The sequence below is a fragment of the Primulina huaijiensis genome, chromosome 14, assembly GCF_012295235.1.
Source record: "Primulina huaijiensis isolate GDHJ02 chromosome 14, ASM1229523v2, whole genome shotgun sequence".
NCBI lineage: Eukaryota > Viridiplantae > Streptophyta > Magnoliopsida > Lamiales > Gesneriaceae > Primulina > Primulina huaijiensis.
Genome location: NC_133319.1, coordinates 20,026,158 through 20,040,580, shown reverse-complemented (window position 1 = coordinate 20,040,580; position 14,423 = coordinate 20,026,158). Strand labels below are relative to the sequence as shown.

The following is a 14,423-nucleotide window of genomic DNA, read 5'->3' as shown; positions in this document are numbered from 1 at the left end:
TATATATGCAAAAACTTGTGTAAGACGGTCTCACGGGTCATATTTGTGAGACGAATCTCTTATTTGGGTCATCCATGAAAAGAGTATTACTTTTTATTTTGAATATCAGTAGGGTTGACCCGTCTTACAGATTAGAATCCGTGAAACGGTCTCACATAAGACCCATTTTATATTATAATATCATAGTTTCAAAAAATATCCTAAGACTTGGTGGGCCTGATGGAACACATAATATGACGTGGTTGTTAGGGATTAGCTTTTTAATTTTGGGTTTATTGGGTAAAAAAATTGTATATTTTTGCGGCATATATCATTTCTCCAATCAAATAAAATTTTCAAAGTTCAAACAAAATAACATAGTTGAAGCACATTGGGAATATATGAGATAAGAGAAATTTGAAATCAACCAAAATTAAAACAAATGAAACACGAAATGGATTTCAAATACCTTAAACACGTCTTCAGGTTATATGTATTTTAAAATTTGATAAAAGAAGCATAATCCTGCTTGTATTTATCAGAATTAGTTTTAGAGAGTGTTTATAAAATATTATATTTTTAAAATGTATAAAAAAAAATACAAATTACAATACAAAAAAGTGCAATTTTCCATTTCAGATTTATTGAGACAATATCATCCTATGAATATACCAAAGAAGAAATGCAAGGACTTTTTTATATCATTTCTTAAAAAATAAACCAACCCTTTCGTTTTGGATAAAATTAAATCAATTGGCGGAATTATATAACATTTTTTTCTTTTTTAAAAAATAAAAATCTAAATATATAATTTTAAAATAAAACTGATCGAAAATATATGATCAAACGCTCGTTGTTTTACTAAATATATAATTAGTAATAATTAAGAGTGATCAGAAATTAAACTAAACCAACTTGAATATTTGGCTTGATTTTTAGTCGATTACAATTTAAATCTATTTTAAAATCAATTAAATCGAAAAAAAATGGATAATAAATTATTTATTTATTTACTTTGTTTATAGGCCAGTGGGATATTTTCCTCCTTTCGAACGAATAGTAGCAGCGCAATAGGCTTAGTAGTCAAATAGGCAAGCGCGTGATGGAAACGCACGCGCGGGGAGAAAATATCTGGCTCGAGATTAATATCTCGTCCGACGTGGCGACCAATAGCTGTTATTGACACGTGTAAAAGCGCTTCCATGTGGAGCCCACCTCTCAATCAAACCGCCTCGCTCTCTCTTCTCTTCTATACGGAGGGTTTCCTCCATTAGTTTAATTCAGATATTTTTTCCCCTTTCTCGTTGACAAATTAAATCCCAAAATGGAACGAAATCTCCTGTCCGGCGCCGCTGATGATTTGATGCTGTGGAACGCCGAGGTGTCGTCCTTGACCCGCGGAGATATATTGCGTCGCCTCGCGAACGTTACTCCGGTAATCCGAGTTTTTTTTTTCTCTTTTTTTGAAAATTTTTTAGGCTTGATTTGGTAGTATTAGATTTTATTAGATCAAATCTTTCGTTTTTTTTTAGCTGGTTGACTGTGGAGTTTATGTGGTTAAGTTTGAATTGAGATTTGAATGTGAAGTTCATGTAGTTAGCTTCACGTTTCTAGCTGTTTTTTAGGCTTGATTCGTTGGTATTAGATTTTTTCGGTGCTTGCGTTCGTAAATGAAGGGGCGGATTGCTGTAGAATTAAGAGGAACAAGACATTTGTTAGTTAAATAATCGATCGGTTGCATCAAGCTTTTTATTTTTATCTTAGTATCGTGTGGTTGAAATGCATTATCATTGTGCGAAGTAGTTTACTTATTGGTTTTCCCGAGTTTGAAATGAAAGCCAAATACCTAAAGGGATCTAAACTTCAGTGGCCAATTTTGAACTTGTTCTGTCTCTTTGAAATTATATTTGTATTTGATAATATGTGCGGGTGCTTGCATTACCAAGATAACAGGGAAAGGAATAATAAAGAATTGAAGCTTTAGTGCCCGTTGCTAACCATGTTTCTGAAAGTTAGTAGGTTTTTATGATTTGTGCTTTTGCTTGTTTTGTCTAATGTTTTTCGCTGGTCTTCTGTTTTAGAAGTACTTTCCGATAGAATGTGCAGGGGAAAGATGCATCCATATGGATTTTCCTCTATAAATATTAAAAGAAGTTCGTCCTTAAGTATTTAAAGAGCGCTCTCTCATTCCCTTTTTTTTATCCAGGACGATTGCACGGCATGGACGAATGAGAAGCACAACTCATATCTTAATAATTTGGAAGTGTCGTTTGTCGCACAGCTTCACGAGTCAAGGGATTTGGTAAACAAGAACATGACTCAAAAGAAGCCAATAAATTCTCCCGAGCAGGTTGAAGAAATTATTGTTTTTAATTACTTTCCTAGCTACATATTTGACTGAATGGGGAAATATAAACACTATTTTTCTAAAGTTTTACCAGTTTACTACTTTACAGTATGGCTGTTGGCAAAACATCGATCATAGGAGATATGAGCCGCTTTCATGTCCTTCAGCTGATTCTCACAACCTTATGAAAAATTCACGGATATATTATTATAAGAATCTGGGGATTCACCATCCTTCACCATCAGCTGACTTGCAGGGCTTTCAGAAGCTTTCCGATACTCAAAAACATTCAAGCGGAAAAGGGTTTATATCTCATGGATTGGCTACATGTTCACAGGAAGCTTCTGCCATGAACCTGTACCATTCCAATTCTTTTGACTCGATGAAAGGTTATTTCAACTCAACCAGTAGACAGCTGTGTTTCCTTATTTTGTTATAGTTTCTTTGAGAATGGATGCAATGCTTTTATTTTTTTGTTAGCCATCCTTAACAGTTATTTGCGTGTGTGATTTTGCTTTCTGTTATTCATTGTTCCAATCATGCTGGGTATTCGAAGGTATTTTACTATTTGGTTTAGAAAAGCATTCATGGGGTGAGAATACATATTCAACTTTGCAAAAATATCTGATTGATGTTTCCGATTTATTAATCTTGCTTAGCCATGCAACATTCATTTCTCCCATTGCATGTCACTTTTTTGGCACAGGCAGCTGACTAAATAGTTGGAAGCATCTTCTTTTGTTCCTTTCCCGTTTGAGTTTCACAAGTGACTGGTTCATGTTACAGATGGAAACCTGAATGAGATATATTTTCTTAAATTTGGCTGCATTTCTCACATAATTCTGTCTTCATGTTACTAAATTTGCATTTTCATGTTTTTTGGAAACAAATACAAACTTCACTGTCTCTGTGGTAAGGATGATGAGTCGACAAATAGCATGACTGACACTTCTATTCTTCTTTCTTATTATAACCATTAAGTTTCTAAATTTCTTATTTCATTAAAATGTGGTTTTAGACGAGCGCTATGGTGTTAGGTGATCTAGATGGTTAGCCGAATGAAAGTTTATTTTTCTACCATGGACTTCACCATTTGCCGAACCTTAAATAGTGAAGAACTTGAGAATCAAGTTTAATTGGAAATGGGATTTTTGCATTCACCTCCCTGTAGTCATTGTATTTGGTACTTATCTTTCTTATCAAGCATGCAAGGGAGGTAAGTGTCAAATTTATTAAATATATGAGAGGTGAATGCAAAAAACCCATTATATGGACTAAGCTCAAAGTATAGGCACTCCATACATATGAGGCTCATAGTTACTGCTGTATGTTCGAGACCTCTTCATTTGTAGAAGTCAACCGTGTTAAAATTCTGGAGATAAAATGGGATTTGAAAATTGAAGACCAAATATTGCTTGTTTTGGAGAAGACTTCTCACAACACAATCTAATGTTTATTTTGCAAACGTCTTGTTTGAGGATTTGTTTTTATTTTTTATTTCTAACTTATCTATCAGTCTCCTCTCTGTTTCTTTTCCTTTCAATTTGTGCAACAAATTTATAAAATTTATATAATAGTTCAAAAGGAATCAGATTGCTTAATTTATCTTATTTATCACTGTGTTGTAAAATTAGAAAATTTTCATTTCCTGCAGAGGGCACGGGTCAGAATTATGTGAAAGAAGATAATGACAAACCAAATCTCAGGTCTGGGCTGAAAAAGATTAAACCAGCATAAGCTGAGGATTCAAGTCATGGATAAGTAATGTCTCGAATTGATCAGAACTTTTATTTATATTCAAGAACCCTGCTAGGTCTCTTTTTCACGTGCCATTTTTCTTTCAGATTGGGTCGCCAAGGAAATTATATTTGACAGACTATCAAGCAGTTCATCTCGTGGAACAAAACCAAAACTTTTTCACTTTACTTTTGAACGATGACAATAGAGAAGATCGAAAGCTTTGAATGTTTGCTCTCGAACCATACATAGTGGAAGGAACAAAAGCAACTCCCATCTAGGTCACTTGAAATAACACCACCTAACTAAATTTCGCTTGCTATGATATTATCGGTATATGCATATAGTTCATTCGCAATAGTAATAGAATTTTTATCCTGCATATTTTCAAACGTTTGATTTATTGATGAGATATAGATCCAGATGAATATACATTCTATATTTATGTAAAGCCGCCTGGAACAAGTGGGCACTCGTTCTCTCGAATTTTCGTCGTTGTGATGTTGCTGTTCAATATTGGATTTTCTATTCGACTTTCTGGCCAAATGTACACACTGTGTTGAGAACTATCAATGTATTATCTGTGTTGCTTCATCGTTAAATTCAATACCAATTTACGAAATTTTTTCATTAGCAATATGTGAATGACCATAGTTATTAAGCTTTGTTCGAACTTATTGAGTACTTGCATGTTTGTCGGCTTGATAATAATCTTTTAATATATTATTTTCTTGTAAAAAAATCCAATCTATTGAGATGTCATCTTGTATTTCAACATAAGGCAAAAACTTGTATGAGACGGTCTCACGGGTCGTATTTGTGAGACGGATCTCTTATTGGGTCATCCATGAAAAAATATTACTTTTTATGCTAAGAGTATTACTTTTTATTGTGAATATGGGTAGGGTTGACCCGTCTCACGGATTAAGGTCTCACATGAGACCTGCTCTCAACATAATATCTTCATCCGTTATCCGTGATAAAAGTTTTTTTTTTTGTTCACCTATGAAAGGTGTTGAAATGGTTAATACTTTATTTTAATAATATAAAAGTTTGGGTGCGTTTAGTTGAATTGATGAGATTGTATAAATGAATATTGTTGTGATTATTAAAATATTTGATTAAGATATTGAAATAATAATATTTTTTGTTTGATCGATTAAATTTTGAAAAGTTGATAAATTACTATTTTGGTAAATGAATATTGTTGTGATTATTAAAATATTTGAGTAAGATATTGAATGGTATTGAAAAAATAATAATATTTTTTGTGCAGTATATTTTGCATTAAAATTTAATAGTTCAATTATTTATTATAAAATTTTATCATGCATAAAAAATATAAATATAAAAAAATACTTTAATATTAAACCAGAATATTTTTTCCCTAGTTTAATTAGAGATATGCAAATTATTAGCTAATTATTTTTTCAAATTACTTAAAAATTGTTTTTGGTTATGTTTCAAAAAAAAAATTTGTTGGTGTGTACAAAATTTTAATTTATCAATATTTTAAAATTTGAAATTAAAATTGTTTTTTATGTTATATTATTTCTATTTACTAATATAGAAAGCTAAACTGAATACTTTTAATAACGTAAAGATATTATTGTGAACTATATTATTTGATGTAGATATACACTATATTTCAAAATTAACTGATGGCGATTTTGTTTTTTATTGTGAAATATGTGTATCAAAATATATTAACTAATTTGATAAATGAATTTTTTTTTTAAAATATTGATTTTTTTAGTAGCCATATTTTTTAAAATTTCAAAAATTAATTTTTTAGGTTATAATAAAAATATAGGAATAAAATATTGAAATATAATAATAAGAATTAAATATCACTTAATTCGAAAAATTAAAAATAAGATAAAAAAGTAACAAATTGATTTAAAAAAGTGATAATTATTTTAATGAATTATATTCGTACTTTTTTCTTTTTGGTTAATTTTTGCATATTTTTTTTATTAAGAAAGTGATAATTAGTTTAATGAATTATACTCGTAACTTTTGTTTGTTAATTTTTGCATATATTTTTTTGTATTTAATGTTTTAGATAACTTATTTTAGAAAATGAGTTCATCATTAATAAATTTACTCAAAACAGAATAATTAATACAAGGGTGTCATTGTTACTATATGCTATGAGGATTAAAGATGAAGTGTAGTTAAAGGAAAAATTGGAAAGTAGATAACAACCTCCAAATAATTTAATACACAAGTTGCAACTAAAACATTTGATTGGATTGAATTATTAATCTTATCAAATCAAATAAACACAACCTAAGAATAAGAAACGTGTCAGGAACATCTTACTATTATTCAAATAAAGAAGGCAAAACACTAATTTCACAAATTGTTAGCAAATCTGACTAATAAAATGGAGTTTCAAATAAATATATAAATAAAGAAAATCACATACCCGATCAATCTCTCATGACTCTTAGTGTTTTCAAATCTTGAACACTCATACTTCTGAAAACACATACATAGAAAATGGTTTGTGTGCTCAAAGTTTTAAAACACGAGGAGTTAATAAATCTTTATTTCATAAAAATTTTAGCAATATCGAGATTTCAAGTAAGTTATATATATATATATATATATATACATGCAATTAACCCTAAAAAAGGAGCACAATTACATGCTCTAAAACTTGAACGCTTAATCAGGAGTTCAACCATCGTATAGCATTACGTAGGGGTTAGGTGTGAATGTGTGATTCAAGGAATTTAAATGCGTAAATAACCGATTTTGAATCTTAGGAATAAAATTGTCAGTCATCGCAAACCAATCGGGCAACTTTTTTAAAACACTTTTTGGGTTTTTTCAAGAAGAAAAGATGCATCAAATTTTGTAAAATGGAATGAAATTTTTTTACCATATAGAATTATGGAATAATATAGACATATAACATTTTAACTAATTAAAAGTTGATTATCTTATTCAATTAATATACAATTATAAAATAGTCCAGTGGAGAATGGAGACGGTCTTGAGATTACTGGACCGATCTAATTTTTTAAACCGGCCCATCGTTCTTCCCGATCCAGGCCCGTTTCTACCCGATTTTGTAAGAGAATACGTCATAATATCCGTTGACCCGTTAAAAACCACAATGTGATTATTGAACACCAGCTAGATTGCCAGCTCATCAGATACGTCCACGTCATCTTTGACCCGACCGCTTACCCAAATAAATAATTCACACGTGTAAAACTAGCGTATATATTCTCCTCCACCTTCTACTTCCCTTTGTAAAGTCGATCAAACAGGAGAAATTTGTTGGAATCACCAATCGAATGAGCTACCACCGCCACGTTCTGGAGTCGCTTCCTCATTCTCCGCAGCGGCTGACCGTTGAGGAGGAATTCGCGGTCATTGTGGAAGCCTTGAAGAATGTGATAACCGGGGGTGATCGTATTGCCTCTAGCAGCCTAGTTCAAGATTTCACGATTCCGTCGCATTTCGATCGTGGTTCCGGATTTGTTGCTGTTTCCGAAGAAATGGAGACTTGCAGTTCATGCAGGGTAAAGGGTTGCTTGGGATGCCATATCTTCGACGGAGAGAAGAAGGCTGGTTTAAAAAATGCGGCGGGGCAGATGAAGGTGGGTGCAAAGAAGAAGTACAGGGGTGTCCGGCAGCGGCCGTCGGGGAAATGGGCGGCGGAGATAAGGGACCCCCGTAAGGCGGCGCGGGTGTGGCTGGGGACTTTCCAGACAGCGGAGGACGCGGCGCGGGCTTATGATAAGGCGGCGATCGAGTTCCGGGGACCCAGAGCCAAACTGAATTTCTCTTTCACGGATTACACTTCTGGTTCGGCTTCAACTTCCTCGGCCGCGCCACAGGCGGCGCTGCAAGAAAATATGTACTGCGAAGTGATTGAGAATGGGACTGATCAGGTAGATTTGTGGGCGCTGGGGACTATCGGGGAAGCGGAGATTCAACAATGGATGACGATGATGGATTCCATGGATGACGATTCATCGGATTCTGCTAGTGGCGGGAATATTCAAAGCGTGTGATTTTATGCTAAATTTATTTTTTAGATAGAAAATGGAGATGCCAAATCATATAATTATTTATTTTTAAAAAAACAATTAATAGATGAAATTATTCATTTATGCTAAATAGGCTTTTGGTCGGCTATTTAATCTATACTTTTTTTTTTGAACATTGGCTAATTAATCAATACTTGAAATCACAAAATAACTTGTTTTTACATTTAGTCTGATTTCCGATTAAGAGAATTTATTCATTTTATAGTTTTAAAGATTTTTAATGATTTTTTTAAATAATGTACTTTTGTAGTTCATTACCTTGATCTCCTCTCTGGTTGGTACTTTATGATCTGAGGGAAAGTATATGAATTTTTCCTTCACCAAATGATAAAAAATTTCTTATGTTTTTTACGCCTCAAAGGTATAGGGCGTTTGAACTTGAGAAACATTTTTTTATGAGAAATTCTTCATTGTTGCGCTTTAATAACGGGATCGTGCGTGATCCAGAATGCGTCACTTCTGCCAAAGCGACTTCTTCAACTTCTTGGAAGTAAGAGCCAACAATAGACTTCTTTTTATGACTTTTCTCACGAAATAATTCCTCATACTCTGATACTTTGGCGGCAATCTCATAAAAATCGCAGAACTCCATCTCTTGGAATTTATTTCTAAGCTAAAAATCAAGTCCTCGCTACGCCATCTTTACATATTATGATTATGGAAGGAAAACTTTGCACCTACTTCTCACTCTTTTAAATTTGCATATGAAATCATTAGCAAATTCTCCCGGCTTCTGGACCACCCTCGAAAATTATGCTATACTAATTTCAGGCATTGTTCTGAAAAACTGTGTATGGAACTAGCGTTCTATGTCATGCCAAGTCATAATAGAATTCCGAGGCAGTGTGGCATACTAAGTAAACGCAACGCTAGTCAATGAATTGGGAAACAAACGTAGCTTGTAGTTGGAAAAGTTATACAAATTTGCTAGTTTCCCTCACTGTATTGTAAACCTCGCTATATGTTCCACACTAGATTGGCCATCTTCTCCCGAGTATAAAGTAAAATCTAGAATATGATAACCTCGTGGATAAGGATTTTCACGATCAACAACATCGGGGTATGTCTTGTGAAACTCTGGTCGGTTGATTGGCCTCACCCCTGGGCCATACAACTCTTTGATAACATCACGTACGGTCTCGAAGTCCAAGACTGAAGTTTGTCGTAATGGGTACGGAGAATAATTTGCCTCGAGTGTTATTCCCCGAACTTGGAACTGAATACCCGTGCATTCCCCCATCACCATACATCACCGGATGCATGCTAGGAGAAGTCTCATCAAACATATTACTAGCTACTTGTTTAACATCGCTATAACTTTGGTGTTTCGGCACAAATTTCTCTTCCCTCATGTGTGGAAGAGTATACTTTCCTTCCATAATAGACCCCAAAGTCGGTGATTCCTCCAAACGGCGATCTTCACCTTCTTGGGAAGTCCCCAACCCATGGCCTTGGTCTTCATGTAGCTTAGTTTCGGTTTCCCTAGGTTTACCAACTTCTGGTGACTTATTCTCCTCCTTCAAAGACTTCCTCAATTCTCTTATTTCTGTCATAAAATCCATCATAACAACGGTAAAAGCTTTGGTCATTTCGTTGAGATCATCACGGATATTTTTCTCCATGGACAACATAATGTTTGCTGAAAATCCCTCGCTACCAGAAATTTCAACTCCTTCCTTCATATCCTCTTCTTCAAACATGTGCACCAGTCGTTCCACTGATTTTCCGTCAGCATTGGCTTCTTCTTCTTGTGAACAATGACATTTCCCCTATGATAGAGGAATTCCTTCATGTTTCTCGGTATGCTTTGGAGCCATTTCGGTCCCACCGGGCATGCCAATTTGTTTCTCACGAAACTTATGTGGCATGTCAGGCACATAATCGTGCCAAATATGAAATGATCCGACTTCTTTGTCAAACGTTGTGTGTCTCGATTCAACCGTTAGTTCTAATTCCCTCGGTATGGCTTCAAAGCGAAAAATATGAATTGAGGAATATAATGAAATTGTAGAGAAAATTCATGAACAAATTCAAATTTAATTACGTTGTTATGAACAAGAACGATATTTTTACAAGAAAATTGGAGGAATATGCCAAAATTTAAAGAAACTAGGATGCTAGAAATTGGAAAATATGCAGATAAAATATTGAGAGATTTGAAGAAGCTTTGCTGCTGCTTTGTTGGATTTTTTTGTTGTATGTTTGTCGTGTCCCTTTTCTGATTCTTCTTTTTGTTTTTGTTACACTCAACAGAGCAGTTCTAGTCATATTCTATGATCATCCATGATGCGTTGTGGATCAACTCCTCTATCGTGCTTTTTCTCGGACCAACTATATCTCTCCTGAACTTAGCAACATTTGGGCCTTCATGTCTGAAGGGCTTTACTAGATTTTAGATGTAATAATATGTATATAATAAACTGGAATAAAGCGCATGGAAGAATTTAGATCAACAAGTTAAATACAAATAAAATGGAATTAATTAAGTGGGCTATTTTTATATATATATAGTGTTTGGAAGAGCTTATAAGAAGCATTTTCTGGATTCTAGTTGAGTGGAAATGCTTTGAAATGTTTGTAAAAATCGGCTTCTGTTTCAACTTCTATAACTTTTAACCAAAATCTTGAAGTAAGATTGAGATGTTTTTTTTTCTGCTTTTTTTTTCTTTTTGTTTATTGTTTAAATTTACAGTTTGACATTTGAATCCTTAAAAAATTTATCATATTTCACAATTACTCTAAATTTTTATAAATATTTTGCAGATTTTTTAAAATAGTAAATGTTATTTATATTAGTATCTCACTCGTGCGATGACAATTATTTTATATAATTAACGACTAAAATTAGTAAATATGAATATTTGAATAAAAATTAAAATACAAATAAACTAAAAGGATTATAAAGCATTAAGCATACAATTAGAAAACACAAAAAACTTTGTACAAATTTTAAAAAACTTCTTCAAATACAATGTTTTTTTTTTGAATTTTTTTTGTTGCTATTACTATCACATATCAAAATTTTTAGACTCTTTGAATTTGTAACTCTGGATACAGCGACATATAACTGACATGACTAAAAACAAGGTTCTTTAAAAGAAATACTACATGACAATGATTGACCTTGAGCTTTGTTTATGTCATTGTGTATGATACTATAAGTGGATACTGTCTTCGTTGGAATTTAAAATCAAGTCTTGGATCAGAAGAGGTCAATGACATTCTTAGAATAAGCAATTTATGACCAACATTACTTCCAGTAAGTATTTGTCCTTCTAAAACATGGTTTCCAAGCCTCGTCACGATCAATCTAGTGTCATTGTATAATCCAAGAGAATGATCTACCGCAACACAAATGGAGTTCCAACCTTCAAGTTTAACTTGTGATTAGGTACTCCTGAACATTTTATTCCATTTAAGAATTCAGGGGCATGCACATCATGCAGTAGATCAACATTTTTATCCGAGTGGCATGTTGTATCAGAATTTAAATGCAACCTTCCGTTGGAATGGTTTAGAGATGGCATGTATTCATTTATGGACTGAACGACATCAAGATTCGGCATCAAAATAGCCCTCTTCTGAAAATAGGCATTATCGTTGATATTGTCGCTTGAAGACGGATACATGCTCTAGACTATTGGTGCAATAGAATCACTGCAATCTTTGAGCAAAAGTTAATCAGGAATATCAATTTTCCCATAACCGTCATTTTTTTCTCCAATTTTCCATCTCCTAAATTAGCAATCCAATCCTAAAATTTTCTTATTTTAGAACATTATTCATCATAACATAATTTCTATAATCGCATGTTTTTCGTCACTCTCAAAATTATGCAGTAACTCCAGACATATGAAGAACTAATAGTGGCGAGAACAATATCATGCCTATTGTCTTTTAGAGCATAATGTGTAATATTTGTCGAAAATATCCACAAAAAACAACTGTTTTGCCTCCAAAAGAAAAATGAAGGCTTGAAGGATTGACAAATCTCATTATATATTTCGTGCTTTTATCTAGAGCTTCAAAACAAAACTTATGTGTCATTGGAGCTTCATTCCAAGTGATAAGTTTAGATTTTACAATAAACTTTGCAAGAGGACTCACTTATTTGATATTGTATATTGATATCTTGTTAGGATTAAACGGAATTGCAAAGCAAGAATAAGCGGTTCTTCCATCAGGCATTAAATCTCAAGAATGCAGACAAAGTCTTCTAGGCAAATGTTTTTCCAGTACCTTCATATCTATATACAAAGAAAACCCATCCCTTATTTGAATGAATTGCATTCATTGTCGTATCATATACAGGACGCTGCTTAGAGTTCAAATTATTAAGGAGATTATCATGTTCTTCTGAGAAATATATTCTATCAAAACTGAACTCTACATGTATAAATCTATTTCGTGAAGACTAAAAATATTGATCGTCGGAAAATGACATTGATTGGAATTTATGAAAACTCTTTTCATAGCTCCCAATAGTTTTTCAATTTCAAGCAAGACACAATTTTTAATTTCATCATTCAATTCCAATCTTATATATATAGTTTGAAAAAATAACATACATAAAAAAGTTCATTGGTACATCCGTACATGCATACTTTGGTGTTGTACCAAGTTACATTGTTTGTATAAAACATCATTTGCTAAATATGTCCAACATGACTCCCAAGCAACTTCGGGTCTGCTGATACAGTTCGATGACAATAGAGTAGTAAGAAAACTCTCAGGGATTGTGCTGAAGCCCAATGACTTGCTTCATTAATATCGTCGATATACTCATTGTCATCATTCAACAACCCCAATGCATAGCAAGCATCGCGAAATGAATATACTGAACACCGTTAACAAAAATTATATCATCATAGTAAGTGGCACCACTGTTTACATTGATGAGACATATTAAATAATACATGTCCCCACCACTCGAGGAACGTAAAATATGCTCTTGATTGAAAATACATGCTTTCTGGGAACGAATCCTCGGGTATCTTGCTTCCGAAAAAACTTCTTTAAAAAACTTATCATATTTCATAATTACTCTCAATTTTTATAAATATTTTTGGGGATTTTTTAAAATGTTAAATTTTATTTGTATATGAGTTTTTAAGAGTTTCGAATGAAATTCATGAAACTCAAAATCATATTTTATTACAAACATTTTATAATTTAAAACTTATTTTTTATAATTTACATTTTCAGATTTATTATTATTACAATTATTACATATTTTGTGCATTTATACATATTTTTCATTTGTTTTTTTATTTTGTATTAAATTTTATATAAATTTTCAAGCATTCATATTATAAAAAGATAAATTAATTTTGATATAAAATATTCAAAATTTAATAATAATTATATAAATACATTATTGATGGTGCAAGTACTAAAATTTAAATGATTAAAAACTACAAATATTATATAGATTAAGGATATTGATAAAATTTTTTAAAAAAAAAAAAAGTAGAAGAAATTTTTTTCCAAATACTCAAAGTTTAAATTATGTTAACTTTAATATTTTATTTCCAAACACTCTTTGCTTCTACTTTCAAAAAATATATAAAAAATCACTTTAAAATAAAAAAAATATCCGATAATATATTTCCTACAAATCCTTTAGTCAACGAGTTTGAGGTTTTTAGTTTGAACGATGCCACATTTTGACTTTAACAGTGTGTTTGGTTCTTTGTAAATATGCATTGGATTTGGAAATTCAAGTATTTGAAATTTCATTTGGTGTTTGGTTTAAAATTTTAAAATGGTATTTACAAATCAATTTCTTGTTTGGAGAAAAAAGGATTCGAATTTGAAATTTTAAAATTTTACTAAGCTACCCTTAGAAATCTTATTAAATTTGATGGGATTTGGATAAAAAAGTAATTGTCTGTTTTTAAAATCCAAATCTCACTAAATCTTATCAAATTTGATGGGATTTGGATATACTCATTGAAATCCCATGAAATTCTAAACAAATCCGAATTTTTTTTTTTGAATCACCTTGCCAAACTGTAAAAATAGGATTTTGAAATCCAAATCCTATGAAATCCTACCAAATCCTGGTTGCCAAACACACTGTAACAATATTTCAAGATTAGGAGCACCGGCCACCGGGTGTGTAAATGAAATCATGTCTGATAAATTTATTTCCGAAAATTATTTTGTAGCAATCTGCCCAAATTTATATATATGTTGATCCATCATGTTAGCGATGAATAATTATTTGTATAGATAAAACAATTGAAACATGTTATACGCGATTTAAAAGATTTTTGTCACAACGTCGT

General features: G+C 32.2%; 2 protein-coding genes across 3 annotated transcripts; both read left to right on the top strand.

The window, feature by feature from the left end:
• The first annotated feature begins 1,143 nt into the window (after positions 1–1,143).
• LOC140956778 (cold-regulated protein 28-like) lies at positions 1,144–4,564 on the top strand. 2 transcript variants are annotated; one of them, XM_073413641.1, is made up of 5 exons: positions 1,144–1,414; positions 2,186–2,329; positions 2,583–2,715; positions 3,981–4,087; positions 4,171–4,564. In XM_073413641.1, the coding sequence occupies exons 1-4, from the start codon at positions 1,304–1,306 to the stop codon at positions 4,061–4,063; spliced, it is 471 nt and encodes a 156-aa protein (XP_073269742.1). In that variant the 5' UTR covers positions 1,144–1,303; the 3' UTR covers positions 4,064–4,087; positions 4,171–4,564. The 2 variants fall into 2 exon arrangements, with proteins under 2 accessions (XP_073269742.1, XP_073269741.1); XM_073413640.1 differs by having other exon boundaries at positions 1,216–1,414; positions 2,436–2,715.
• A 2,765-nt stretch (positions 4,565–7,329) lies between these two features.
• Positions 7,330–8,133, top strand: LOC140956487 (ethylene-responsive transcription factor ERF109-like). The gene has a single exon (XM_073413240.1). The coding sequence runs from the start codon at positions 7,375–7,377 to the stop codon at positions 8,095–8,097; it is 723 nt and encodes a 240-aa protein (XP_073269341.1). The 5' UTR covers positions 7,330–7,374; the 3' UTR covers positions 8,098–8,133.
• Positions 8,134–14,423: the final 6,290 nt, after the last annotated feature.